This window comes from Camellia sinensis, chromosome 3 (assembly GCF_055761805.1).
Source record: "Camellia sinensis isolate YWXY chromosome 3, ASM5576180v1, whole genome shotgun sequence".
Taxonomy (NCBI): Eukaryota; Viridiplantae; Streptophyta; class Magnoliopsida; order Ericales; family Theaceae; genus Camellia; species Camellia sinensis.
In genome coordinates, this window is record NC_138963.1 from 1,293,865 (window position 1) to 1,319,309 (window position 25,445).

A 25,445-nucleotide genomic window follows, 5' to 3' on the forward strand; every position below is an offset into this window, starting at 1 on the left:
TAAATAAATAAACAAAATTGAAGTATGCAAAAGATAAACTTCTTTTTGGTTTCTATTTTACAAAAATTATTAAATTCTTGTAACTACAAAACAATTTCACTTGTTTAGAAAAATAGTTTTCATTTTCTCCTCTTCTCCCATGCCTCCTGCCACCACATAGCTCATTAGCACCATTGGTACACACATCCAGCCACTCCCACCTCCAGCCGTCACCGATGACCTCTTCAAGCCACCACCCTTTGCCAACACATCAGACCTCCCCCATCTCTAGCCACCATCACCAATAACTTCATCTGCGAACCAACAACCACCTTTGACCATCACCTCTTGCTAGAAACCATCTCTCTCCGACTACCGACAACCACTTCCAGCCATCACTTCCTGAGGCCAACAACTACCATCGACACCACCGCCAACCACCTCTCACCAACAAAAACCACATCTAGTGACTAACAACCACCTCAAGCAACCATCTCCAACCAGTTTCGGCCACCATCTCCTATTCAAAATAAGTTTTTAAAAGGCATGTACCAAACATGTTTTTTTGTTTTCGCTTTTATCAAAGATAAACATTAACTATAATGTTACCAAATGGCAACTTAATTAGATTACATTTACCAGTTCAGCAACAGATCCCATGGTTGCAACCCCACCTCTTTCAAGGAGGGAAAGAGCCAGTTCACACTCATGCCATCCTCTCAATCCAGTGGCCAATTTCCTCAGCGTCTCGTGCTTCACTTCCCGAATCCACACTGGAGCAAAACTCACTACCAAACCAACTAAACAAGAGACGTAAGCTTTCCACGTGGTCAGATCACATCCCAGCGATATGTTCCCATCCAACACCCCTGCAACGAAGTCCATGTGGACCCCAACCACACGCAACCTCTTGGAGAATGCCCATGACGGAGGTTTGTCGCCAACACCCCATATGCAAGCCCCTGACATAACCAACAAGTATGCCATGGAATATCCCTCCAGTATCCGGGAGACAGCATTCGCCCCATCACCATGTTTCGTGTCCCTTGCAGAGAGTAACCACATCGGGATAGTCTCCTGATGTAATTCCTGCACCAGCTGAAGCCCACCTGCAACACACAAGAGGCTTGCACCGAGTGTGGCCACCTCCTTTGCCCTGTCAATGGCAACAGCTAGAGATGCTCGGCTAGACTTCAAGGGGTTGGAATCCGTGCTCGCCCATCTCGCAGCTAATTCCTGGGCAGAATTGGCAACAAGCTCCACTATAACATGATTCACATGTTGGACATGGTGTATTGTACGACAAGATCGGAGGAAAAGAAATCCAGGTGCTACGCGAGTGCAAAGGCCTGGAGCTGAGATAAAACTGCCCAAGAGACCATTCACTCCATTTGGATTAGTCAATGGAGAGGCTGATAGATGGAGTGATCCAAGAAATGAGGTGAAGCAACTCCTCAAAAGTTGAGCTACAGCTTCCTGGTTTTGCCTGAATACAGAGCGAGAACAAGATACAACAATGAAGTCATGCCAGCGGCGGACTTTCTGGGACCAAAGAGAGCTAATTATTGGCATGCTAGGCCAAGGGCACCCTGAGGCACAGTTCTCCAAGGCAGGTCCAGCAACAGCATGGATATACTCTAAACTCTTATCAAGTTTAAAAGTAATTGTTAAGCTGACAAGAGCTGCCATTGGTAGTGGAAGCATTGCTGGTGAAACCCCTGCAGAATCGAATCAAAGGCCTTAGTAATCTCAGTACAACGTTTATTTCAGATTTAACTACTAAGTGAAAGCATCTCTCTCTCTCTCTCTCTCTCTCTCTCTCATACCAAAGAACAGACATCAGTGGCACAAATTGTTTGCAAGCTTTATAAAGACTTAATAGAACAGCAGAGGACTTGGAAGGGTGTCATAATAGCCATCGTTGAGTTATACTGTTTCTCTTAATGGAATGATAAATCCATCAATACAGACTAAGAAATGAATTGAGAATTTAAACCAAATAAAGAAATATGGGTGACAATAGAAAGAAATATAGAATGCCAACTGAAATTTTTTGTTAAAAGCCAGAGGCAGTACCAGTGAAGGACAAAAGTGTCATCTTGAATGGTGTCATCCAAGCAAAAAACACAAGGACAAAGTAGTGTTGTCTGTTATTAAGGGTCCGTCACAATAGTTGTGTTTTTGGATGATTACAATACTTTTGCTTGCTGAACTTTACCAGGAACATGGATCATTATGTTATGCAACATGTGGACAAGAACACAATACGCCTCAGAGTCTAATATGTGGTACAAATGTACAGTATGAGTCTGCATATCTAAAATGTGAAGAGAGAATTCTGTTGGAATATGTCCCACATCGCTTGGAGTTGCTCCATTAGTGTTAGTTATAAGGTTCTAGTTTCCTTCTCTTTAACACCTGAGTTTTAAGGAGAAGTGTGGACTGGACTTTTCAATTAATTCTAATTGCAAAAGTGGTTTTCACTAGATCAATTACACCAACAATGAAGGTTAGCATCATTAGAATGTGCATGTCGCTAAAACATCCCTTTTATGTTGATATCTCAAAGTTTTAATCATTCTCCCCTTCCCCCTATTCTCTAAAGCTATGTTTGGATCATGATTTGGGTAGGGATTTGGAAACGGAAAGGAAACGGTGAGGGAAATGTGAATAAAATATGAACTATTTTTTTTTCATTTCCTTACTTTTCTTTCTTTTTCCAAATCCCTACTTAAATCCATGATTTAAACACAGCCTAAGAAAGTTTCTTTGTAATTCTTGATTTTGTAACTTCTACAGAGAAACTAAGTAAAACCACTTCTTCAAGTCACTATCTACCTATTGAAACAAAAGACTCTGCATTCTAGGGTACACATTCAAAAATGCGTCCCACTAGGATATTACTATTCTTTCGTATGGAAGGGTTTTCCTACAAGAACAAATTAAACACACTAAGGCAGATAGAATGCCTAAATCTGGCATTAATTAGTGGATGTGGGTGCAGATAACAAGAGTCAGAGCATTGCAATGAGGAATTGACCAATAAACTGTGGAATATTTTGCGTTATTTTTAATCATACAGTTTAAGACTTTGAAAGACAAATATACTGAATACAAAACACTCATTTAACCTACCAGACGAACAGCTCGGAAAATTAACACCAGCACCAGCAAGAATTTCCTTAATTTCAGACTCAATAGTTATGAGGTTTGCTGCCGGACTAGGCCAGTCCGTTCCATTCATTGACACCGGTTTCCATATACCACGAGTAACTTCTGCAGAAAAGTAACTAATTATAGCTCCAAGAGAAGCAGGCAGAAAGTCGATAAGGTCCCTCAGGCCTGCAAGGCATTTATGGGCACATCAGAGGCATGCTAGTTGATGAAAATATATAAAACATACAAAAACTTCTATATAAATTTCATCTTCAAAATTTCTGTAATACCATCTGTTATACGGTTGATTATTAGGTAGACACAAGAAAAAGAAATAAAAATAAAAAACAAGGGCAAACTTCATTTAACCCCCTCGTGGTTTGGCCCATGTGCAGAATGCCCCCTTGTCATTTTGAAAATAATCACATAATCCCTGTGTGTTTTGTGCACTAAATTGCACACTAGCTTCCATTAATGGAACGTGTAAATTGACAATTATACCCTCATCTTTTTATGTTTCTGAATGTAAGTCATATGCATATATATATATATATATATATATTCAACAATTCACACCTTTCCAAAACAACTGTTTTTTTTTTTTTTGACATCTCCCAATCTGAGAGTGTAGAGAAGCACAGGCAGCCTCCATTTCTGGCGAAACCCCAATCCCTCCTCTTCCCCTCAGGCAGTCCACCACTTCACCTCATCTCATCTCCGGAAACCTCCATTTCCGGCAGGCCCCACCCTTCCTCTTTCCCTCCGGCAACCGCTTACTGCTCCACCCCTCCCTCCCTCTCTCTTCCTCTTTTTTTCTTTTTCTTCTCCAATAATTATACAATAACTACACCAATAGATATAGAAAAAGTAAAATCAAGAGAGAGAAAGAGAGTTCAAACCGTTGATTTTTGAGAAAATTGGAAGGTAACCATCAAAGAATTTAGACATAAACATAGAATTCATTCACCGTCACATATATGGTAACTACAGCTACAAATCTTGTTTAAAATAAAAAGAAAAACAATAAAATTGAGAGAGAGGATTAAAGGCAAGCAAAATAACTTTTGAGGATCAACTGGGTAATTGTTGAAAGAGGCTCTTTCAAGATTGAATTTGCTGTATTTTTCTTTGGGAAAGTTTTGAATGTTTCTGAATTTTAGGTGGAGGGAGGGAAGAGCTTTGCTGGGATATTTTGTATTTTTTGTCTGAAATTGGAAGGGTGGAGCAGGTGGCACCGGTGGAACTGAAAGGGAAGATGAGAGGTAGAGGAATGGCAGGTTTGTAATTTTAGAGACTTATTAGGGTGTTTTGGTCTGAAAAAAAAAAAATATCATTCATACCAACTCTCAACAAATGTGTGTGAATTACACTTTTGGTTAGTTTTGACAAAAATTGTAACTATGCATTTAGTCCATAAACTACGTGAGAGTTATGTGGTTATTTTCAAATGATAGGGGGACAATCTGCACATGAGCCAAACCACAAAGGGTAAAATGAAGTTTGCCCAAAAAACAACATGGAAAACAAATAAGCTATAAATAGCAGCCGTCATTGAACCTGTTGTCAGATCCCGTGATGAAAGCCTTCCATGAGCACAAGCTGTTAAAATTGCCTCAAGAACAAACGGGATGGCTTCCAATATCTCCCACGCAGGGAGTACAGGTCTCTGATAAGCATCTTCTGCTGTACTAGCTGAGGAACCACTAACACTGCTGCTGCTCGATAGCATGGAAGAGTCACTGGACATGGTCCCACTTTTAGTCATCTTCCAGAAAATCATATTCAAGATCTTATTAGCAACTTGATGGACTGGATTCCCACTACAGAGACCAGAAAGTGTGGAAGCTATACAGGATTTGTTTTGACAGTACCAAGCCCGTAATTTTGGATAAGAATCAATATATATGGGTTTATCCATTGTGGATCCATGCATGTTTGAACTGCTGTCCCTTTCCTCCTGGGAAACAGAATTATGTGATTGAATGCGGCTATTGCGCAATAACAAAAGATACTCCAGTGTAAGCTCACCCCCAATGGCCCCTCCTCGTCCCGTAATACACTGCTCAAGGGGAGGTCGGTAGAATTTCCACAGGCGAAGAAGAAAGAGAAATGCAGAAGAAAAGACCATGTAAATTGAAGATTCATCGCCAGTGCTTGACTTGGGACTTGATGTTGGTACAAGTGACCCAAAAGTCTCACAAAGTGGCATTAGAGAAACTGCAACTTCAGGCACCTGTAGGAACAATAACTTTGAATCTATAGGACTCCAATAGTAAATTGCAATTAAAATTTTGAATTCATCACAGGAAAGCTAAGATCGCAAGAAAGCTAAGAATGAGAAGGGAAACTGGATGTTGTAGAATGCAGTTTGTTCCAACATCATAGCCATACTGTTAGAATTTACCATCAACTACACACCACTACCACCTCACCTACTCCACTAAACCTAACCCACTACACCACTACCACCTCACCTACTCCACTAAACCTAACCCACTACACCACTATCACCATCCACTACACACCATCCACTACACCTACATCTATATAAGGAACCATTTTGTAATAGACAATATACAACAAACAAATATCAATCAATAATACAGTATTTTTTAACATTTTTTAACATGGTATCAGAGCAAGGTTAAAGATCTTGGCGTTCATCGCCTTCCGGCGGGCGGCAACCTTGCCTTGACCGCCCGCCGGAGCTCAACCAATTCAAACCTCCACAACTGCCTATGTCATTCACTAAATCACTATCTTTACCTCTTTACTACCAGCTACAAGATCTTCTAGTGTGTTGCTCCATAGGAGGGTTTACACCGAAAAGCTAATAGCACATCCTATTTTATCATCGACCTCAGAACTTCAGATGTATTATCAATCTCCAGATTCCAGTTCCACATCTTGTTCATAGTTCACCCTGAACTGCTACAGTTGCTTGCTTAAAGGACTTAGAGGACTCCGTGCTACAGTTTCTTGGTCTTTGTGAGGTTTCTTTCCTCTTCAGTATCCATACCATTTGCAGATTTTGAATATGAAGCACATTCGATGTTGCTATTTACAACCACAAGATCGTGATTTGCTGCATCAGGCGAGGATGCTTTCTTTGGCCGAAACAGCCTGCCGGCGTCATCGTCTGGGTGGTCAAAGCCGGCAAGATCGTCGGCGGAAAGGAGATGAGATCAAGATCTGAGATCGGACAGGAGATCTTAGCAACCAGCGGAGGTGACATTCGTATCTAGCAGAAGCGATCCAGTCGACCAACTCTCTCTCTCTCCCTCCTCCGGCAGCGGCGATCGCCAGCGGCAACAGTTCCAGCGTCGGCTCCCTCCGTCGGCTTTGACCAAGATTCCGGCTAGGTAAAATAAAGATTAATGTTGCAGCTGCTCTTGCCCTACTTTTCCTTTCCTTGAACCTGTTGAAATCAAAACCATGGAGGCCAACGATGTTGACGACGAAGAGTTTGGGTTCTCAAAGAAACTATTTTCTCGCAAAAGAGTTGGGCAGTTCTGGAAAGAAATCAACTCACAAGTTCTCTCACATCTACTTTTCACAGGCCTTTTGCTTCTCTCACATCTGCTTTTCCTACTTGGGCAGTGGACTCACGTGGATGGTGAATTTTGGCCCACGGTTTTGGTTTCAAAACAAGCACATGGTTTGGTTTGGTGATCTTGCCTTATGGTGGGGCAGCCAAGTTTGACAATTTTTTATTACCAGTAATGAGGTTGTCTAGTGGCTTGTTTGGAAATGGGGCCCATCACTACACATTGTTGGTAAAGTCACATTTTAGGTGAAGCTTTGTTTAAAAAAAAAAAAAAAAAAAAAAAAAAAAACAGAAGACGAAGAACTGCACACCACACTCCTTTTATTCATGTTGGGCTCCCCCCGATCACCATTTTACAACAACAACAACAAAAAAAAAAAAAAAAAAAAAAAAAAAAAAAAAAACACAAACCAAAACAAAACACCCACACCCACAGTGGGATTTTTCTTCTCTACTCTGCTGCAGGTCTCTTCTTCTTGCCTCCGTCTTGGCCAGCCCTTGACGGTGTTGCCTCCGTGTTTCCCATTCCACTGGGCCCAATCACTACTCCCTGCTCCTCCACTGCAGCATATGGTGGCCCTCCAAATCGGAACATCACGGTGGCCTTCCGTTTCAGCTCCTTGTTTTCTGCCCTTAGCACGCTTATCTCTGCTCGCGCATCCTTATACATGCGTTGGAGCAGAGCCAGCTGGGAGTTTAAATGCTGCACCTCATTTGTCCTACTCTGCAGCCGGTTCGACAAATTTGTGACCGCCGTCATGGTTTCCACACATGACTTCAGCGTATACTGATTGGCCTCAATATCAGTTTGCACCGCCATTTTTTGCTCCACCGACCGCATCGGAAAGTTCAATGGAGCAAAACCAGAGGTGTTTGGTTGAGGTTCACAGGCCACCGCACCAGTTATTTCTCTTGTGGGCTCGTTCAGTTCTGGAAAGAGCGTGAGCAGGTTCTGGGTAGCTGGACGGAAAGAAGAGGCCATGTTTTTTGGGTTGCTAAGTGTTTCAGAGCAGGGTTTACAGAGTGTTTCAGACTGCCAAAATTCAGAGGTTTCCAACTGGTTTGCACAGCCTCTGCCTCAACCTTGGTTATATAGCCGAGGCAGCCACGCGCATCGCGAGCCTCTTGCCACCAGCCGACAAACGGGCACGCAAGCCAAGGCGCCCACGTGCCTCGCCATCATGTCTGGCTCGTCTTTTGATGAATTGGGCACGCCTTTTGATGGCACGCTTTTTGAAAAATTGGGCACACCTTTTGAGGGTGCGACTTTTTACAAGGGTCCGACAAGACTCTGTAAACTGTCCCGACATTGATTCCGGTTAGCTCCTTTATGGGTCCGACAAGACTCTGTAAACTGTCCCGACATTGATTCCGGTTAGCTCCTTTATGGGTCCGACAAGACTCTGTAAACTGTCCCGACATAGATTCCGGTTAGTTTCTACAAGGGTCCGACAAGACTCTGTAAACTGTCCCGACATAGATTCCGGTTAGTTTCTACAAGGGTCCGACAAGACTCTGTAAACTGTCCCGACATTGATTCCGGTTAGTTTCTACAAGGGTCCAGCAAGACTCCGTAAACTGTCACAACAACTGTCACAAAATTGTCTGTTACAACGGTCCGACATGACCCCATAAACTGTCTTCTACAACGGTCTGACATGACCCCATAAACTGTCTTCTACAACGGTCCGACATGACCCCATAAACTGTCTTCTAAATCGGTCTGACACGACCATACAGTGTCTCCTATCCTTTTTTTTTATGTATTTTCTTGTTTTGTTCCTCTCTTCAAACTCAAGTTGGTTAGTTTCTATCCTCCTTGAGTTTGCGGGGGGCTGTTAGAATTTACCATCAACTACACACCACTACCACCTCACCTACTCCACTAAACCTAACCCACTACACCACTACCACCTCACCTACTCCACTAAACCTAACCCACTACACCACTATCACCATCCACTACACACCATCCACTACACCTACATCTATATAAGGAACCATTTTGTAATAGACAATATACAACAAACAAATATCAATCAATAATACAGTATTTTTTAACATTTTTTAACACATACAAAGAGGAAAAAGAATCAAATGTTAAATGGTCTCACTTATACCAAAATATCAAAAAACGGCTGAGTCAACCAGTTAAACCCAATGTCAAAATTCATATATCATATGCCCATAAAGTCAAAAAACCTGCTTTCACCTAGAGTAAAATATTATGCTTCAGAACAATGCCCTTTAGCCTTATAACTTCACCAGTGTAACAGCTCTAATTAGGGGTGTGCAAAAATCTGATTAACCCGATCAAACCGACCAAACCGCGAGTCATACGGACGGTTTCGAAGGTGATTTGGGTCTGCTGCGGTTTTGAAATCTCAACCCGTTTACATTTCAGTTTGGGTAATGGGTACAATGTCTGCAAAATCGAGGAACCCAACCCGACCGAATTTTATATAAATAAATCATCTGTCTACCTTTCCACGCGGCATGACCTTGTTAGCATAGTTAGTGATCCTTATCCTTCATCTACCGACACACAGTCACTCTCTCATTCATTCAATGCATTTGAGACTTTTCATCTATCTCTCTTCCTCATCTCCCAATATTCATTCAATGCTTTTGAGATTTTTCCTCTCTCTCTCTTTCTCTCTCTCTTCTGGTTTTTTTCCTCATCTCTTTCATTGGTTTTTTTCCCACTTTACAGACTTCTCTTTCCATCACTAGTCTCTTACAATGGTTGTCTCCCCTCATCAATCTCTCCTCTCTTGATTATCTCCATTAACTAACGTCATGGTGTCACCGATATTTTTGTCGAACTCATCACTGTCGGACACTCTTCATCATCAACGAACACAAGTAGAAGGTAGAGCATCAGATTTGTAACTATTTTGGTATTTTTTTTTTTTAAGATCTGTAACTATTGGGGTTGATTTCTTTCTAATCTATAAATATTTTGATAAGATCTCTTAGATTTGTAACTATTTTGACCTATATTAGATCTGTCTGTGTGGATTTTTTTATTATTTTTTTTGTGAAATCATCATCCACTCCTACTGATGTGTTCTTCACTGCAACCGACCGACATCAACCGCCAAACCAAAGATTTATTTCAGTCGATTTTGAAGGAGTAGGTGGTCAAGAACGGATGTGAAGTTTTCCAACCCGAGAGATTTGGTTCGGTTGACGGGCCAATAGCAAACCCGAACCAAACCGACCCGTGCACACCCCTAGCTCTAATCATAAGATTAATATGGTTGGAAAGTCATTGAACAAGAAATTTCTGTAATTTTAATCTAGAATCTAATCAGTACAAATAACATTTATGTGAAATGAAACATAAATTTGATATTTCCAACATCTGGTATCCCTGCTATCACTCTGAAGACCTCTACTTTTTTTCTTTTTCTTTTTTTGTCCTTCCAAAGCCATAACTACTTTGGAAATAAAAAAATATTTTTTTCTTTCTTGTCCAACTACTTTGACATGATTACCACCCCCCCCCCCCCCAAAGAAAAAAATAAAAAATAATCTGCTTTGACATGAAAGAGAACTTGCACAATCTTTTACAGAACTTTTCTATTTGATTAGGTGTTTGCACCCATTTTTGTAAAATGTCTGTTGACAGGGTAACAGCAAGCTACAAATGACACATGGCAGCAAGAGGGAGAAGTTGTGGTGAGGAAACTTGGTCAAAGTGTGGAAGATGGCGTTGGCATGGAAATGCAAAAGGAGTGGTTTGACAGAAGCAGTTATGGCCGGTTAAGAAGGAAGTGGCATGCAAGTTTAGAGGAAAAGGACATGATCTACAAAAAAACTTGAAGAAAGTAGGAGGTGGCTAGAAAAGAGGAAGACATTAAGCAAGGATCTGGAGCACTATAAAAGGGAATCGAGGGCAAGAGCACAAGGATACAGAACAACATCTCAACACCAGCATAGCATAGCATAGTATAGCTAGGGGTAGATTTTCCTTAGGAGTAGTTTTAGCCTTGTAATTCTCAGCATATGTTTGTAAAACTTTGGAAGTTTTACTCTTCAAAAAACTTTGGAAGTTTTAATAGAATTCTCCGTTGTTTACTTTTGTTCACTGTCATTGTCACAAAGAAGTCCTCGAATCCTTCAAGGCATTGAACCTCAACATAATTGCCTGATTTCCTTTGATTGTTTGGTAAATTTGTTGTTAAGCCTCTGTCAATTGGGCCTTAACAGAAATCTTACTAACATTAGGACTTTGTGTAAGAGAATACTCAACACAGCTCTGCTATTAGACAAGATCTATAGTCTCAGAACAGCTGATTGACATTTCAAAAGCCTGATCAGACTTATAGGAAGACCAAGCCAAACGATCCTTTCTCATTGAAGCTCAAGAAATGTCCATGTTAGTCTCCAAGTCCTAGGAATTGTGCCCAGCTTGAGACCCATAATGACTTCAGACCCTCAAGATCACACTTAACCTCATTTTAGACAACTTTGACCTCCCAAAAAAATAAAGAAAATTATGCATTTTTTATTATTAGTGTTAATATTGAATTAGGCCTTCTTTTGCCTTCTTTTGTTTGAGCATTGAAGGTTATAATGGCTTTAACCAGTTTTTGTATGTGGGTCGCATCCCCTTTTGATGCTCTATTAATATATTTTACTCATCAAAACACTATTAATATTAGCCTTTTGATGTTTCATCTGCCTAGTTTGCCCACATAACTCATCACCATGATTTAAAAAGCCAACAGTGGCCAATTGTAATGAACAAGTTAAAATTGCATAATGCATAAAGCATTTAGTGCCGAAAAAAGAAAAAAAAAAAAAAAACTAGGACTATCAGCAAGAGTGGAAAGGAAATGCACATCATACAAACTAAAAAATGAAGTGTAATTACTCCAGATATATACTCAACTTACCACACCATGCAAAGAAAGAATATGAACAGTATCAATAGAGGAAGCCCCAAAAAGGATTGCACTTAGCATGGACATATAATCAACCAGATGACTCCTTGACGCAGTAAAATTGGGAGGTACAGGAGGAGAAAGAAGCTTGACCACAAAGTGCACCACGTGTTCCTGCAAAAGAACAATTTTGAGGAAACAAGTTTTAAGTTTACAGGTTAGTTGAAAACTTTGAATCCTAAATTTTCAAACATATTCAAGATATTGCAGTATATAACAGCAGAGATTAAGACCAACAAGAAACACGATTTCGCCACAGCTCAGCCATTCTCACACCACACAAGGTAAGACGCTATAAAGAAGAGGTGAAGCCAATTGCTTATAGATTAAGTATAAGGATATTCAATTTGAACCATTTTACGAACATCTTTTTTCCAAAAATATAAACACATTTTAGTTACAGTATGTGGAGTGTGGTTCTCAAAATAATAAACCAGTACTTGCTTTTGTGCTCTCACGCTAGAGGCTTGTAGGCCTTTATACTATTTTTCATAGGACAATCAAGATGACTTTTAATTCATTGTTATGGTATTTGTGAGGTATACAGAAGTAGCATTTTATCTCAAGAACTTCTGCAAAGTGCAAGCACATTCCATCTCAAGAACCCTGCCCTTCTTGTTGTAAGCAATCAATCAAACTCAAAGAAACTGATTGAATATTATCTGTCACATAAAAAGGGATGCCATAATGCAGCTTCGGGGCAAAAGTGGACATAAGAGGGTTTAAGAAAAGTCCAAGACTCAAAGGTAAATATATTCAGTAGTTAAATAAGCTACCTGAATATTCCATCCACGACTGAGGGATGCACCACATAGAATCTTCGCAGCAGCTGATTTCTCCTCCTCCAATCCATTCAATGCAATATAATACAATTTCTCAACCTCTGGTAAACTTTAAGAGGAGAGAAGTGTACATTCAATTTAAACAACAGATTTTCCAATAAAAGAATGAAACTAAAAACTGCTTTCTAACTACCTTGAAGCAGGAGTCATCATGAGCGCATTTATTAGGGGACCGGTAAATGGAGCTCCTTCCATAAACATTGACCAAGGAGATTTCTGAAGAGGTGATGGATCTGAGAACGAGGTCACTGATGCAGGCACATAACCAGGCCAAAAGTATACTGAAGTGTCTATTAACTTTCTTGCAAGACAAGCTTCCACTATAAGGTGCCTCATGTCACCTCCTGCAAACAATGGATAATGAAAATCAAACAAAACACAGAAAACATTAGCACAAAAAGAGGTCAAGTGTAAACTAGAGAGATGGTTAAATATAATATTTGCATGTAGTATTGTTTCCAAGCGCAACAAGTTGTGAGAATAAGGATCAAACTCCACAAGTCATAATGATTACCTGCCTTTACAGAAGTATCACTATGACCACCTCCACTTATTCCATCCTTCACATTCTTAGAATTAAAGATGAAGCATGCTGCTTTAGAAGCTGCATTATTAGCTGCATTAACAACAGATGCAGGAGAGCATAAGAGGGAAGTATAGTGTCCAAGGACCTGAAGGGAGGAAATTAGTCCCTGTCTTCTTAAAGCATGATCATTGCCATCCATTCCACGTCCATAACCATTCTCCATACATCTAGATGCTACACCTCCTGGAACAGAAGAACACAATGAAGCATCATACTCCAGAACACGAGCAATTGCCAAGGGGGTGATAGACAAAAGGGCACAAAGGCGGGCCTCAAGATGTGGAACTGGGCCTTCCAGGGGTTCACGTTCCTGTAAAAAAAAATGGAGGAAAAAGTAAATATCGGATAGTTATTGGTTCCATGAGAAGAAATGCTTGTGTGGATTTATCTTAACTCGTTGCACGAGCCGAAGGGCTGAAAGCCAGAGTGCCAGGAATGTTTCTTGCCAGCTTGCCCTGTTAAATACTTTAAGTGTATTGATTGTTTCTGCACTTAGGTCATCATTATTAGAGAATTACTAAAAGTATTAAACATCTACAGTCAAAATTATGAAAGCTTAAGGTGGAAGAAGTTCCAGGAAAAAGTTTTTACAGGATTCACCTGTAAGTATATCAATAGCAGATGTGACTGGAAATTGCTTCCCATCCATAGCATTCTCCATATAAATATCAAAAGGAACCCAACAAGCAAACCTACCAGATTCAGAATTACATAATCTGATATCAATAAGCACCCCAATGAGCTGTCGCTTGTTTAACTGGTATTCGTAACCCATTGCCCTCCGGATATTTGCAGTTAACTTTACCAAAAGCTGATTTGCAGACTTTAAATTTGGGGATGCTACCTTATGAGCTTCAAGAAACTGCATCCTCTGCAGGAGGCCACTGAATTTTTCAGGCCTATTCCCCCCAACCCCCAATCAGAAAGTAAAAAAATTAAAATAAGACAATAGTTGTAAGCCAGTTACTATATAAAATGAAATAAATAAATAATTAAGAATTAAGCCAATGACATTCCAATAGCCAACAAATAATATACCAAACCATGCACACCCATGCCACAATATGGCTAAGAGAACTTGACCTTATTATAGAAACTGATAAAACTTGAGGCCTTGATCAAGCATCTCCCATACACATTAAAAAGTCAATGCTCCAAACTTTTACTCCCCAAAAAAAATAATTCCAATTTGAAAAACATTCATTCAAGCATATATTCAGTATGCTTGTATACAAATCATAGATACATACTAAATTCTTTTCTGCACATGAGTCTATGATTCATTTTTAATCATCAAGTTTCAACAATCCAAATGAAAACAGAAACTATAGGTATAAATTTACATGCCTTTCTCACCTTTTAGCATCTCTTAATTAAGAAGACACATAATTGACCATTAGAGTCAAAGCTTACCCGTACTTGGAAGTTGGTGCATCCATGTCAAACACATGATGTTAGAATTCATGGCAAATGATTTTAATTCAGAAAACTCAACAGAAACATATCAAATGTGTTAAAATCCACCTACTCTCCACCTACTTCACCCACTTAAACCTACTCCACTAAACCTAACCCACTACACCACTACCACCTCACCTACTCCACTAAACCTTCACCCACTTAAACCTACTCCACTAAACCTAACCCACTACACCACTACCACCTCACCTACTCCACTAAACCTAACCCACTACACCACTACCACCTCACTTACTCCACTAAACCTAACCCACTACACCACTACCACCTCCACTTCACCTACTCCTTACCTACTACACACTCACCCTCTTCTATATATAGGAATCATGAATCATTGTAATAGATATCAATATATCAATCAATAATAATACATACAATTTATTCTCTCTCTTTCTCTATACATTATTTCTTACATGGTATCAGAGCTGGTTTAAAACCTAGTATTTTCGCTTCCCCGGCGGGCGGCAACCTCACCTTAGCCGCCCGCCGGACCTCAACCTATTCCGCTGATAAAATCAACAAAGATTTGTGCAACTGTAGTCATGTGTGAGGCTGATGGAGAAGAATTCTTCACCTCATATGACGAGACAGTCTGGAACTGGAAACACTGCAACATTCTGCTCTGGAATTCTGCAGCAGCTAGATTATAGCTTGGTTGAGTGCCAAGCTTTGGTTCTTCCACCCACTCTTGAACTTGCCCAGCAAAGTGTGAAGGTTCATGCTTGTGTTGGAGGGACTAGTGTGCGCGAAGATCAGCGCATTCTCTCCAGTGGGGTTCATGTTGTTGTTGGTACTCCTGGTCGTGTGTTTGACATGTTGCGGAGACAATCACTTCGCCCTGTTTACATCAAAATGTTTGTCTTGGATGAAGCTGATGAAATGCTGTCACGAGGTTTTTAAAAATCAGATCTATGATATTTTCCAGTTGCTGCCACCCAAAATCCAGGTTGGGGTGTTCTCTGCCACAATGCCACCAGAGGCTCTTGAAATCACCAGGAAATTCATGAATAAGCCTGGAAAGAGAAAAAGCTCATGCTAGGATTTGCGAAGTGATTCGCTGCAGGAATTTTGGCTTTGGATGAAACCCTTACCATACTCCACTCATTCTCTCCAACTGTTCTAACTTTTTATTTTTATTATTATTATTATTATTATATCAAATAATCAATGCACTCATGTTCCCCACTAACAGTGTCCACTTTTGACCCAAACCATTTTCAATCCATCATTTCTCCTTCACCTTTTGCACCCCACTCACCGACTCTCTCTCCACTTTATCACATGGGTTTGTCCCTCTCTCTCCTCCATTTGATTTCAAAAATCACTTATTTTTATTTATTTTTTCCAAGTCACTTTTCCTCTTTTTTAAATACCCCACTTTATTTTGAAACAATCGCACTGATGTTTTTCATATAATCCATCTATAAATATTTTTTATCTATTTTCTTTCTCCCTTGTTTTCTTTCATTTTATTTTTATTTTTTCAACAAAACACTCCCAAAACAAAAAAAAAAAAAAAAAAATCTTACAAACTTGTCATTTCTTCATGCCGGGGATCAACCCCGATCAGCATTTTACACCATAAAAAAAAAAATAAATAAATAAAATAAAAATAAAAAAAACACAAAACAAAACAAAACACAACCAACACAAATCGGAACAGTGGGATTTTTCTTCTCGCCTATTCCGCCGGTCTTTTCTTCTTGCCACCGTCTTGGGCGGCCCTTGCCGGTGTTGCCTCCGTGTTTCCCACTCCACTGGGCATGATCACTACTCCCTGCTCCTCCACTGCAGCATATGGCGGCCCTCCAAATCGGAACATAAAACTGGCCTTCCGCTTCAGCTCCTTGTTTTCCGCCTTTAGCACGCTTATCTCTGCTCGCGCATCCTTATACATGCGTTGGAGCAGAGCCAGCTGGGAGTTTAACTGTTGCACTTCATTTGTCCTGCTCTGCAGCCGGTGCGACAAGTTTGTGACCGCCGTCATGGTTTCCACACATGACTTCAGAGTATACTGATTGGCCTCAATATCAGTTTGCACCGCCATTTTTTGCTCCACCGACCGCATCGAAAAGTTCAAAGGAGCAAACCCAGAAGTGTTTGGTTGGGGTTCACTGGCCACCGCACCAGTTATTTCTCTTGTGGACTCGTTCAGTTCTGGAAAGAGCGTAAGCAGACCACGGGAAGAGGAGGCCATGTTCTGGGTAGCTGGACGGGAAGAAGAGGCCATGTTATGGTTGCTGAGTGTTTCAGAGATGGGTTGGTTACAGAGTGGTTTTTACAGAGTGTTACCAGTGTATCTCTCTCAGCCCACGAAGAGTTTTTCAGAGGTTTCAGACTGGTTTGATTTCCACATGTTCTCTCAGCCTCCGCCTTCATTTATATAGCACATGACGAAGAGGCCGACACGCGCACTGTCGATCACGTGCATCGCCGCGTGTCTGGCGCGCTTTTTGATGGCACGTCTTTTTATGGATTGGGCACGCCTTTTGATGGCACGCCTTTTTATGGATTGGGCACGCCTTTTGATGGCACGCCTTTTGAAAGATTGGGCACACCTTTTGAGGGTGCGACTTTTTAGGGGTCCGACAAGACACTGTAAACTGTCCCGACATAGATTCCGGTTAGTTTCTACAAGGGTCCGACAAGACTCTGTAAACTGTCCCGACATTGATTCCGGTTAGCTCCTTTATGGGTCCGACAAGACTCTGTAAACTGTCCCGACATAGATTCCGGTTAGTTTCTACAAGGGTCCGACAAGACTATGTAAACTGTCCCGACATAGATTCCGGTTAGTTTCTACAAGGGTCCGACAAGACTCTGTAAACTGTCCCGACATTGATTCCGGTTAGTTTCTACAAGGGTCCAACAAGACTCCGTAAACTGTCACAACAACTGTCACAACAGTGTCATTTACAACGGTCCGACATGACCCCGTAAACTGTCTTCTACAACGGTCCGACATGACCCCATAAACTGTCTTCTACATCGGTCTGACACCGCCATCCAGTGTCCTCTACACCGTTATGACACCACCATACAGTGTCCTCTACATGGTTATGACACCCCCATACAGTGTCATTTACAACGTTATGACACCACCATCCAGTGTCTTCACCAATGGTCTGACACGACCATACAGTGTCTCTTATCCTCTTTTATTTTTATGTATTTTCTTGTTTTGTTACTCTCTCCAAACTCAAGTTGGTTAGTTCCTATCCCCCTTGAGTTTGCGGGGGGCTGTTAAAATCCACCTACTCTCCACCTACTTCACCCACTTAAACCTACTCCACTAAACCTAACCCACTACACCACTACCACCTCACCTACTCCACTAAACCTTCACCCACTTAAACCTACTCCACTAAACCTAACCCACTACACCACTACCACCTCACCTACTCCACTAAACCTAACCCACTACACCACTACCACCTCACCTACTCCACTAAACCTAACCCACTACACCACTACCACCTCCACTTCACCTACTCCTTACCTACTACACACTCACCCTCTTCTATATATAGGAATCATGAATCATTGTAATAGATATCAATATATCAATCAATAATAATACATACAATTTATTCTCTCTCTTTCTCTATACATTATTTCTTACAAAATGTGAGAGCAGGTCTGATGTGTTGACTTTTGTACATTTTGTGGGGGATTTGCTTAGATAGTGTGCTTTTGCAGTCCATTCTGGGTTGCTACTTTCCTTGTAATCTTTGCATCGTCTTGATGCTTTTTTAATAAAGTTTGTTTATTTATCCAAAAAAAAAAAAATGTGAGAGCAGGTCTGTTAGAATTAGTGAGTGAAGGATAAGAGGACCAGAACCCAATCCAATCATAAATCAGTAACAAAGTATCCCTCAATTCTCATCCAACCTACAGCATCTACCCATTTTATTTGATCACTTAAAGTAAAAGCATTGAAGGAGTGTGAGCAAATGTTTTATGACAAGGCTTATCGTGATGCAGTAGAGATATCACATCCAGAGAGCTCTCGTATCAGTAATTGCCATAAAAATTCAAATTAAAATTTCTTAATATGTGGCTCTTAAATTTATAAAACTGGAGATTGTGTAAGGAAATTTTTATTCTGAACCCAGAAAAATTTGTATATTAAGGACTCAATACATAATGAAGATCATAATGAAACAAAGAGAAATTGTATTTGGGCTATACAAATTTACAAAACTATAATTCTTAAGGAATGCCCTTATAATGAAGAGAAGCCAATAATTAATAAAACAATTGTTTTATATAATTAAAAACAAGCATAATCTCCCAGAAACACCAGATAGGGATCCCCATTTCCATTGAGGCATTGACTATTTTAGCCAAAATCAAAAAGCAAAGGACTCAAATATCCAATAAATCAAATTACCACAAAAACAAATGCAACAGGATACACTAGATTTTGAATAATAGTATACAGACAAGGGCTATAATAATGCAAAACATGACATAACATAAAATGTCGCAAGAACCCCGAACCCGAAGAATACTGCCAAACTATGTCCTCCATATACCTTAAACATTTTTTAAGAACATCAAATATAGTCTGATAACGGAAGATGACAAGAAGCAACATTTATCAACTGTAAGCAACATGAAAAGTAATGAAGTTAGCCAAAAGAAAAAGGAAAGAAAATGTAAAATTTAATGTATAAAGAGAAATAGAGAGAGAATAAATTGTATGTATTATTGATTGATTTATATTGATGCTTTGATGTATTACAAGATTGATGAATTACAATTCCTATACAATCTATATATAGAAGAAAATGTGGTAGTAGGTGTAGTGGAGGTGATAGTGGGTTAGGTGAAGTGGAGTGTGTGGTGAAGTGGAGGTAGGTGAAGTGGAGTGTGTAGTGGAGTAGGTGAAGGTAAAGATGGGAAATTCTAACAGAAAAGAAAAGAAAAATTGAGCTTTTCCAAGTAGTTGAAGTATTTAAGTCCAGTTGAGTGTGAAAGCTGTGTACGATCCAGTTCTAAAAAACTAAAAAGCAGAGGTTCATAGCAAAGTAATTCAAGGTCAACTATAAGCAGAAGTGAAGCACATACATATTTAAGTAAACAAGGCGGAGTAGAACCGTAGCCTTTTTGTTCTCTGTTAGTTTTCCCAACAACTCAAAGGCCACAAAAGAATTTGATCTCCTTATGCGTTCACGATGGTCATTTCTTTTATATATTTGACTTTCTTTAGAGTCCACATCCATGTTCTGGTTATCTTCACTTCTAATCTCTCCATTTGCTTTATCAACAGATGTCATTTGCAATCCCCAGTCATATGATGTGCTATCAATTAAGCCAACGATAATGCTGAAGAAGCACAACACCATAGCATGTCCAAGCTCCAGAACCTGAACTCTGTAAGTTTGGGAAAGCTGAAGGGCAACATCAACAGATTTTATTATCCTGCAAAATAGCAAAGGATGTGCATCACTGAACATGATTCTATAAACCATGCCTCCATTGCCAAAATATTTCAGCTGGAATTCGCACAAATGAAAAAAAAAAAAAAAAAGAAGCTTGGACAGCCCAGATCAAGAGAAATCAGACTTGGAATGAACCCCCTTTCAGTTCAGTCAAAATGAAATGTAAATACTTTTCTATGACTTGCTTGTGTGTTTCACACGCACACAAAGAAACAGAGTCCGTTTCACATAACTTCAAAGCTAATAATTAACAGGCTATGACCATTGCAAAGATTATTTTTGGAGGATAGGTAGGTCTTCATAAAAGCTAATTAGAAGAGGTTATTACCAAATGCTGATATCAACTTGAAGTGTTTTTTGTTTTTGATTTTTTTTTTTTTTTTTTCATTGGGGGTGGGGTTTCGATTACTTAGCAAGCTGAAAGGTGCCGTGTGTGGAAGCCTACACACTTCTTCAACATTTTTCAAGGCCTCTCATTTTATCTTGTAAAAGGGTGCAAATTCCGCCTACCTTCTTGTGTACATCTCTCTTCATGTCACTACATGAGGACAATGGGTTCAAATTGAGCCCACCTCCTTGTCTACCTCACTTCAACTCTCTGTCTTGTGTGTCTTCATAAGTTGCAAAGTCCCTCCCCAACCACCAATTCTCTCTCTCTCTCTCTCTCCATCCAAATCAGATACACCGCCTTATTCAGTATTAGGTGTTACACGGCTTTGAATAGAACTTAACCCCAAAAGTTAGCTCAATAGGTGAGGGTGCCCTCACGCTTATATACTTAGTACTCGGGTGATGTGGGACTCCGCTTCACACCTTCCCTGATGCCCAGTATGCTCACTCGACAACACCTGTGGTGTGCAGGCCAAGGACACGCACCCTACCCATCCCTGAGTACTCTGGCTCTAATACCATAGCACACGGTCTTGGGTAAAACTCAACCCCAAAAGCTAGCTCTTAGGAACCGTCCCTCACATGTGACCCATTTTTCACATGGAGAGACAAACAGAGAACCAAACAGAAGTATAAGCAAACAACCAAACAAAGCTGAAGAAACCAAACGGGGAAAGAATACGAAATGCCAACGGAAAGACTTGAACCCAAGACCTCTCTCAATCCAAGCTCTGATACCATGTTAAGTCACCAATTCTCCCAAAAGCCTAAGCTATTAGGAAATGGGCCGAACAATGTATATCAAGCTATCTAAAAGTAGACACCTTACATCAATACAAATGCAAAGGATGCAGTCACTAAAATCATATCAACAAAATGATTTAGGATGGTCTTAAATCTTAATCTACTCAACATGGCCAATCAATGGCTGTTACTGCTTTGGCTCCATTGTTTATATGGTGAGTTCCTCAAAGCACTTGTGGAGTTAGCGCTTCAATAAAATACAAAGCATTCCAATATGTAAAAATAAAAATAAAAAAACCAGAAATACATGGATGGAGAAAATAAAGCATTAGCATGTAGAGAAAAGGGCTTATTAGCATTCAGGGATAGAGAAAGAGAAAGGGGTCCATGCAGTAGCATGCAGAGCAAAGGGCTTATTAGCATTCAGAAGTTGCATTCTGATGTTTAAAAGAAAAGCCAACATCAAACAAAAAATTATGGGAAGACAAAAATAAAAGTTCATGTCGAAAATGGCATAAAGTTACTCACTTCTCTCTACAACCATCTGTCCCGAGCCCATCAAATGAAAATGCATATCTGCTCAAAAGTTCAAGATAGAGTCTATATGCCTCTGGTTGAGACCATCGATGAGGAATAACCCTGTAATATAGATGTAAGGCAAAGAGAGGTAAGAAACTTACAGAATCAGCAAATTAAGAGTATCCAGTGTTGCAAAACCTCCTTTCTATAAAGAGAGTGCACTCCCCAATTAACCTCTCATAGTTGACCATTCATCTTATTAATATTTAATAAGTAAATAACAAAGTCAATAAATTTGTGGAACAGTCTTGCTCTTGTGACATACTATATTACTTGATAATTAATTATGGAATAATCCAACTCTATTGTTTTTCATTGGCATGAGTTCACATGTACAACCCTACATTGTGTCTCTTGGTCAATTAAATCTGTAGGTGGTAAATTTGAGGTGACAAGCCATAAAAAATGTACACTTGACCATTGACATGATAAGAAAACTTGCTTATGTGTCCATGTTCTTCTCATGAATGGTTACCTGTGGCAATTAATGATTTTCATGACATTTGCTAATTTTTTGATGCACCATTCCTTTTATTTTATTTTTTAAAGTTTTGTCCTCAAAATGAAACCAAGGCACGTCCGCAAAATATACCTAGGGTCCCATGAGCCATTAAAAAGTTGCAAGTTTTGCTAGATATTATGAGGACTCTAGGGTAAAAAGGCTCAATTGGGCTTGCTATTAAGTGAGCATATAAAATAAAAAGGATCCAAGCGGACTCTTCCCCTAGCAACCAAGATGTAATAAAGCGTCAAGTAGATCTCATTTGGAAAACAGAAAATGGACTAGATATAATCTTCCTGACTTTTCTAAGTTCCAACATAAAGAAGACATCCCAACCAATAAATAAATTTAAAAAATAAATAAATAAATAAATAAATTTGAATCAAACACAGCTCATAATGAAAGAAAAGCCAATCCAATTTTGAAAAAGTCTACTAGTGAAGGTTAAGGGAAGATTTTAATATATAAAGCATACATTGTAGCTAAAAATAAAGAGGTCAAACCTTGGAAAGTGATGGGAGGAATGTCCATGATTTTTTTACAGGACATTCACCCAATTGAAAAGAATCTTAATGAATCAAAAGAAAGAGAATGAAGCTGAATAATCAAAGGGAAAGAATCTGTAGAGGAGAATAAGATATAAAGCAATTGTAGAGAGAGAGAGAGAGAGACCTGGAAGTGAGGAGAATAAGTTATAAAGCAATTGTAGAGAGAGGGAGAGAGAGAGGGAGAGAGAGAGACCTGGAAGTGAGGAGGGCGAGGATTTGAAGAGGGGAGAGGAGGGCAGAGGAGAGGGCTTGGTCGAGGAACTTCCAGAGGGAGGGGTTGAGGTGGTTAAGGTTGAGGTTGTTGTTGTTGTTGTTGTTGTTGGAGAGACAGAGTTGAGAGACGAGTAAGTGACCCAACTCTGCACTGGGGAGCCCTAGACCGGCAGAGCCCACGCATTTGGCGACTTCCATTGCCCAAAGCAGCGGAGGTTCCTTCCTCTCCTCGCATCCTTTCACCGTCTCCATCACCCTCTCCTCAAATTCATTCATCTTATTTTTCTTATGATTATTATTATTATTATTAGGATTACCATTACCATTAACCATACCCATCTCCCACTCACCGCCGCCTCTACTACTTCCCATTCCTCTTCGCACGAGCCAGCTACCTCTCCCTCTCTCTCTCTTTCTCTTCCTCGAGCTGTTATTGCTACTGCGCTGCTTTTATATCTCCTCCTCCTGCTGCTACTGCTGCTTGCTGTATCATCATAATTTTAAGTGAAGACGATAAAAATCAAAATCAAAAAAAAAATTATATATATATATATATATATATATACTCTATGTTAATTTGGAAGCAAAACAAAAACAACAACTGCATTCATTGGTTTTTTTTATTATAAGAAAATAGAAAAATAGATATATGTGGAGGGGAGAGTGGGTGGGTCAGATAAATAAAGCGTGGGCTGGGCGGGTAGGTGTGCCTGTTGCGCGCGCAGGATCAGCTAATTTTAGGGAGCTTCTATATGCGCACACTCTTTTCTCTCTATACAAATTTTTCTCAATACACATACTAAAAAAATAAATTTTAATATATTTGACTCACTACACACACTTATCATTCCACATATATTCCCAAATGTAAATCATACACACACACACACCCCCTCTTACACACACACCCGTCTGTCACCCCTCTCACACACCCATCTGAGAACCCCTCTCACACACACCCATCTCTCACACTCTCTACCGTTCCTCCCAAAAGCTTCATCCATCCATCTGTGTCATTGAAGTATTGGCATTGAAGAGCATTGAAATCTTCACATTTTAGGTTAGTTTACACAGATTAGAATCTTCTCATTCCTATTTTATTTGTAATGTAGGGTTAATTTTTACCATTTTCCGTCCACCATTGCAAGTGATTGCCGTGTTTCCTCATTCGGAACCGGTTAGTCGAATTTTTTGTTTTTGTTCAGTAATCTAGTTTTGAAAACAAGAATAATATTCGGCATTAGAGTTCCGAATTTTCTGCTTCTATTCGGCACTATAGTTCCGAAAATATTTACTTGTTTCGGCTTTCAAGTGCCGAAAATAATTTTTTTTTTCGGTTTTCAACTTCCGAATAGTAGCTTTAATTTCGGACAACAACTTTCGAACAGAATAGGTATTTTCGATTGTAAACTTCCAAACAGGTTTTTTTTTTTTTTTCCTTCTTAATTAAAACACTTATTATTTACACACACACTCATTACACACTCTCATTAATTTTACATACACACTCATTACACACACACTTATAATTTAAAACACTCTCATTAATTTTACACACACTTTTATTTACACTTAGTATTTTTTGCAGATAATATGGATTCTGAATATCAACGTGTCCCACCTACTGCTTCAAATAGACGACGTCATGAATTGGATGTAGACCATGAACGGGGACAAGGGCGTGGGCGAGGACGAGGTCAAGGTCGTGGTCGAGGTCGTGATCCAGTTTCGGTAGAATATGATATTCCCAGTGGCAGTCAAAGTGGGGGCCGAAGCCAAAGACGAGTTGAAGGTTATGATATGCCTGACATTGCTGTGGAGGATACCTCTTTACCTGATTCTCCTCCTGTCCAAGAAGAGTACCTTACTCATGCTTTTCCAGGTGGACCGACTGATCCGTCAATACTGCGGAGTTTCAATAGTCATGTGGCTGCAGCTATTTGGCACGGGGAGGTAAACATTCCTCAGTAAACTGAAATTCATTTGTATATGATTTTTTTTTTTTTGTGTGTGTGTGTGTATTATATGGTAGTTTGTAATGAGATATCATTTGTGTTGTAGGAACGAGGGCCCCTAAAGTGTCATAATCACTCTTCCAAGATCCTTGTATGGCCATGGTGGTTAGTAGAGAACAACACCAGATTCAAAGCCATTATTGAGCAGTCTGGACTATCACAGTTAGCTCGTTGCACTTATCGGTTCGTCAACAAGCTTCTAATCTCCAGTTTTGTTGAGAGATGGCAACCTAAGACGAACACATTTCACATGACAGTTGGTGAGATGACCTTGACCCTGGATAATGTTGGCACTATTCTTGGCCTTCCCATTATAGGCAAATCAGTCGGCATACCAGATGTGACAGATCATCATGGAGTTACATTACTCGTTTATGGCTTGGGGATTACTGAACGTGCAGCACATGAAGAGGTTTCTTCTACTGGTGGCAATTCAGTCAGGCTTGAATGGTTACGAAGTCAGTTT

The 25,445-nt window shown here is 39.9% G+C and overlaps 1 protein-coding gene and 2 long non-coding RNA genes across 8 annotated transcripts; 1 reads left to right on the plus strand and 2 right to left on the minus strand.

Moving 5' to 3' along the window:
- Nucleotides 1-23: 23 nt before the first annotated feature.
- On the minus strand, nucleotides 24-23,687 carry LOC114279101 (mediator of RNA polymerase II transcription subunit 33A). 6 transcript variants are annotated; one of them, XM_028221291.2, is made up of 12 exons: nucleotides 23,315-23,687; nucleotides 21,651-21,761; nucleotides 19,615-19,968; nucleotides 13,663-13,961; nucleotides 13,457-13,548; nucleotides 12,991-13,372; nucleotides 12,610-12,820; nucleotides 12,411-12,525; nucleotides 11,587-11,748; nucleotides 4,693-5,368; nucleotides 3,115-3,321; nucleotides 24-1,697 (listed from the first exon to the last, which is right to left on the minus strand). In XM_028221291.2, exons 3-12 carry the CDS (start codon nucleotides 19,890-19,892, stop codon nucleotides 604-606), a joined length of 3,516 nt encoding a protein of 1,171 aa, XP_028077092.2. In that variant the 5' UTR covers nucleotides 19,893-19,968; nucleotides 21,651-21,761; nucleotides 23,315-23,687; the 3' UTR covers nucleotides 24-603. The 6 variants fall into 6 exon arrangements, with proteins under 6 accessions (XP_028077092.2, XP_028077090.2, XP_028077094.2 ...); XM_028221289.2 differs by having other exon boundaries at nucleotides 22,945-23,649; XM_028221293.2 differs by having other exon boundaries at nucleotides 23,300-23,615.
- Nucleotides 5,697-6,038, minus strand: LOC145822293 (uncharacterized). Its single transcript, XR_014363390.1, has 2 exons — nucleotides 5,902-6,038; nucleotides 5,697-5,859 (listed from the first exon to the last, which is right to left on the minus strand). It is a non-coding gene; the product is annotated as an uncharacterized LOC145822293 (long non-coding RNA).
- On the plus strand, nucleotides 9,253-10,765 carry LOC145822294 (uncharacterized). The gene is made up of 2 exons (XR_014363391.1): nucleotides 9,253-9,554; nucleotides 10,317-10,765. It is a non-coding gene; the product is annotated as an uncharacterized LOC145822294 (long non-coding RNA).
- Nucleotides 23,688-25,445: the final 1,758 nt, after the last annotated feature.

What these genes read in the sequence shown, in the direction of transcription:
- LOC114279101 (XM_028221289.2), bottom strand. Translation starts at nt 23,336, where the DNA reads ATGGGAAGTAGTAGAGGCGGCGGTGAGTGGGAGATGGGTATGGTTAAT. An exon ending in TGATACTTCTGTAAAGGCAG is followed by an intron (nt 12,821 to 12,990) that starts GTAATCATTATG and finishes CATTGTTTGCAG; the next exon opens with GAGGTGACATGAGGCACCTT. An exon ending in ATCACGGGATCTGACAACAG is followed by an intron (nt 3,322 to 4,692) that starts GTTCAATGACGG and finishes AATGCCTTGCAG; the next exon opens with GCCTGAGGGACCTTATCGAC.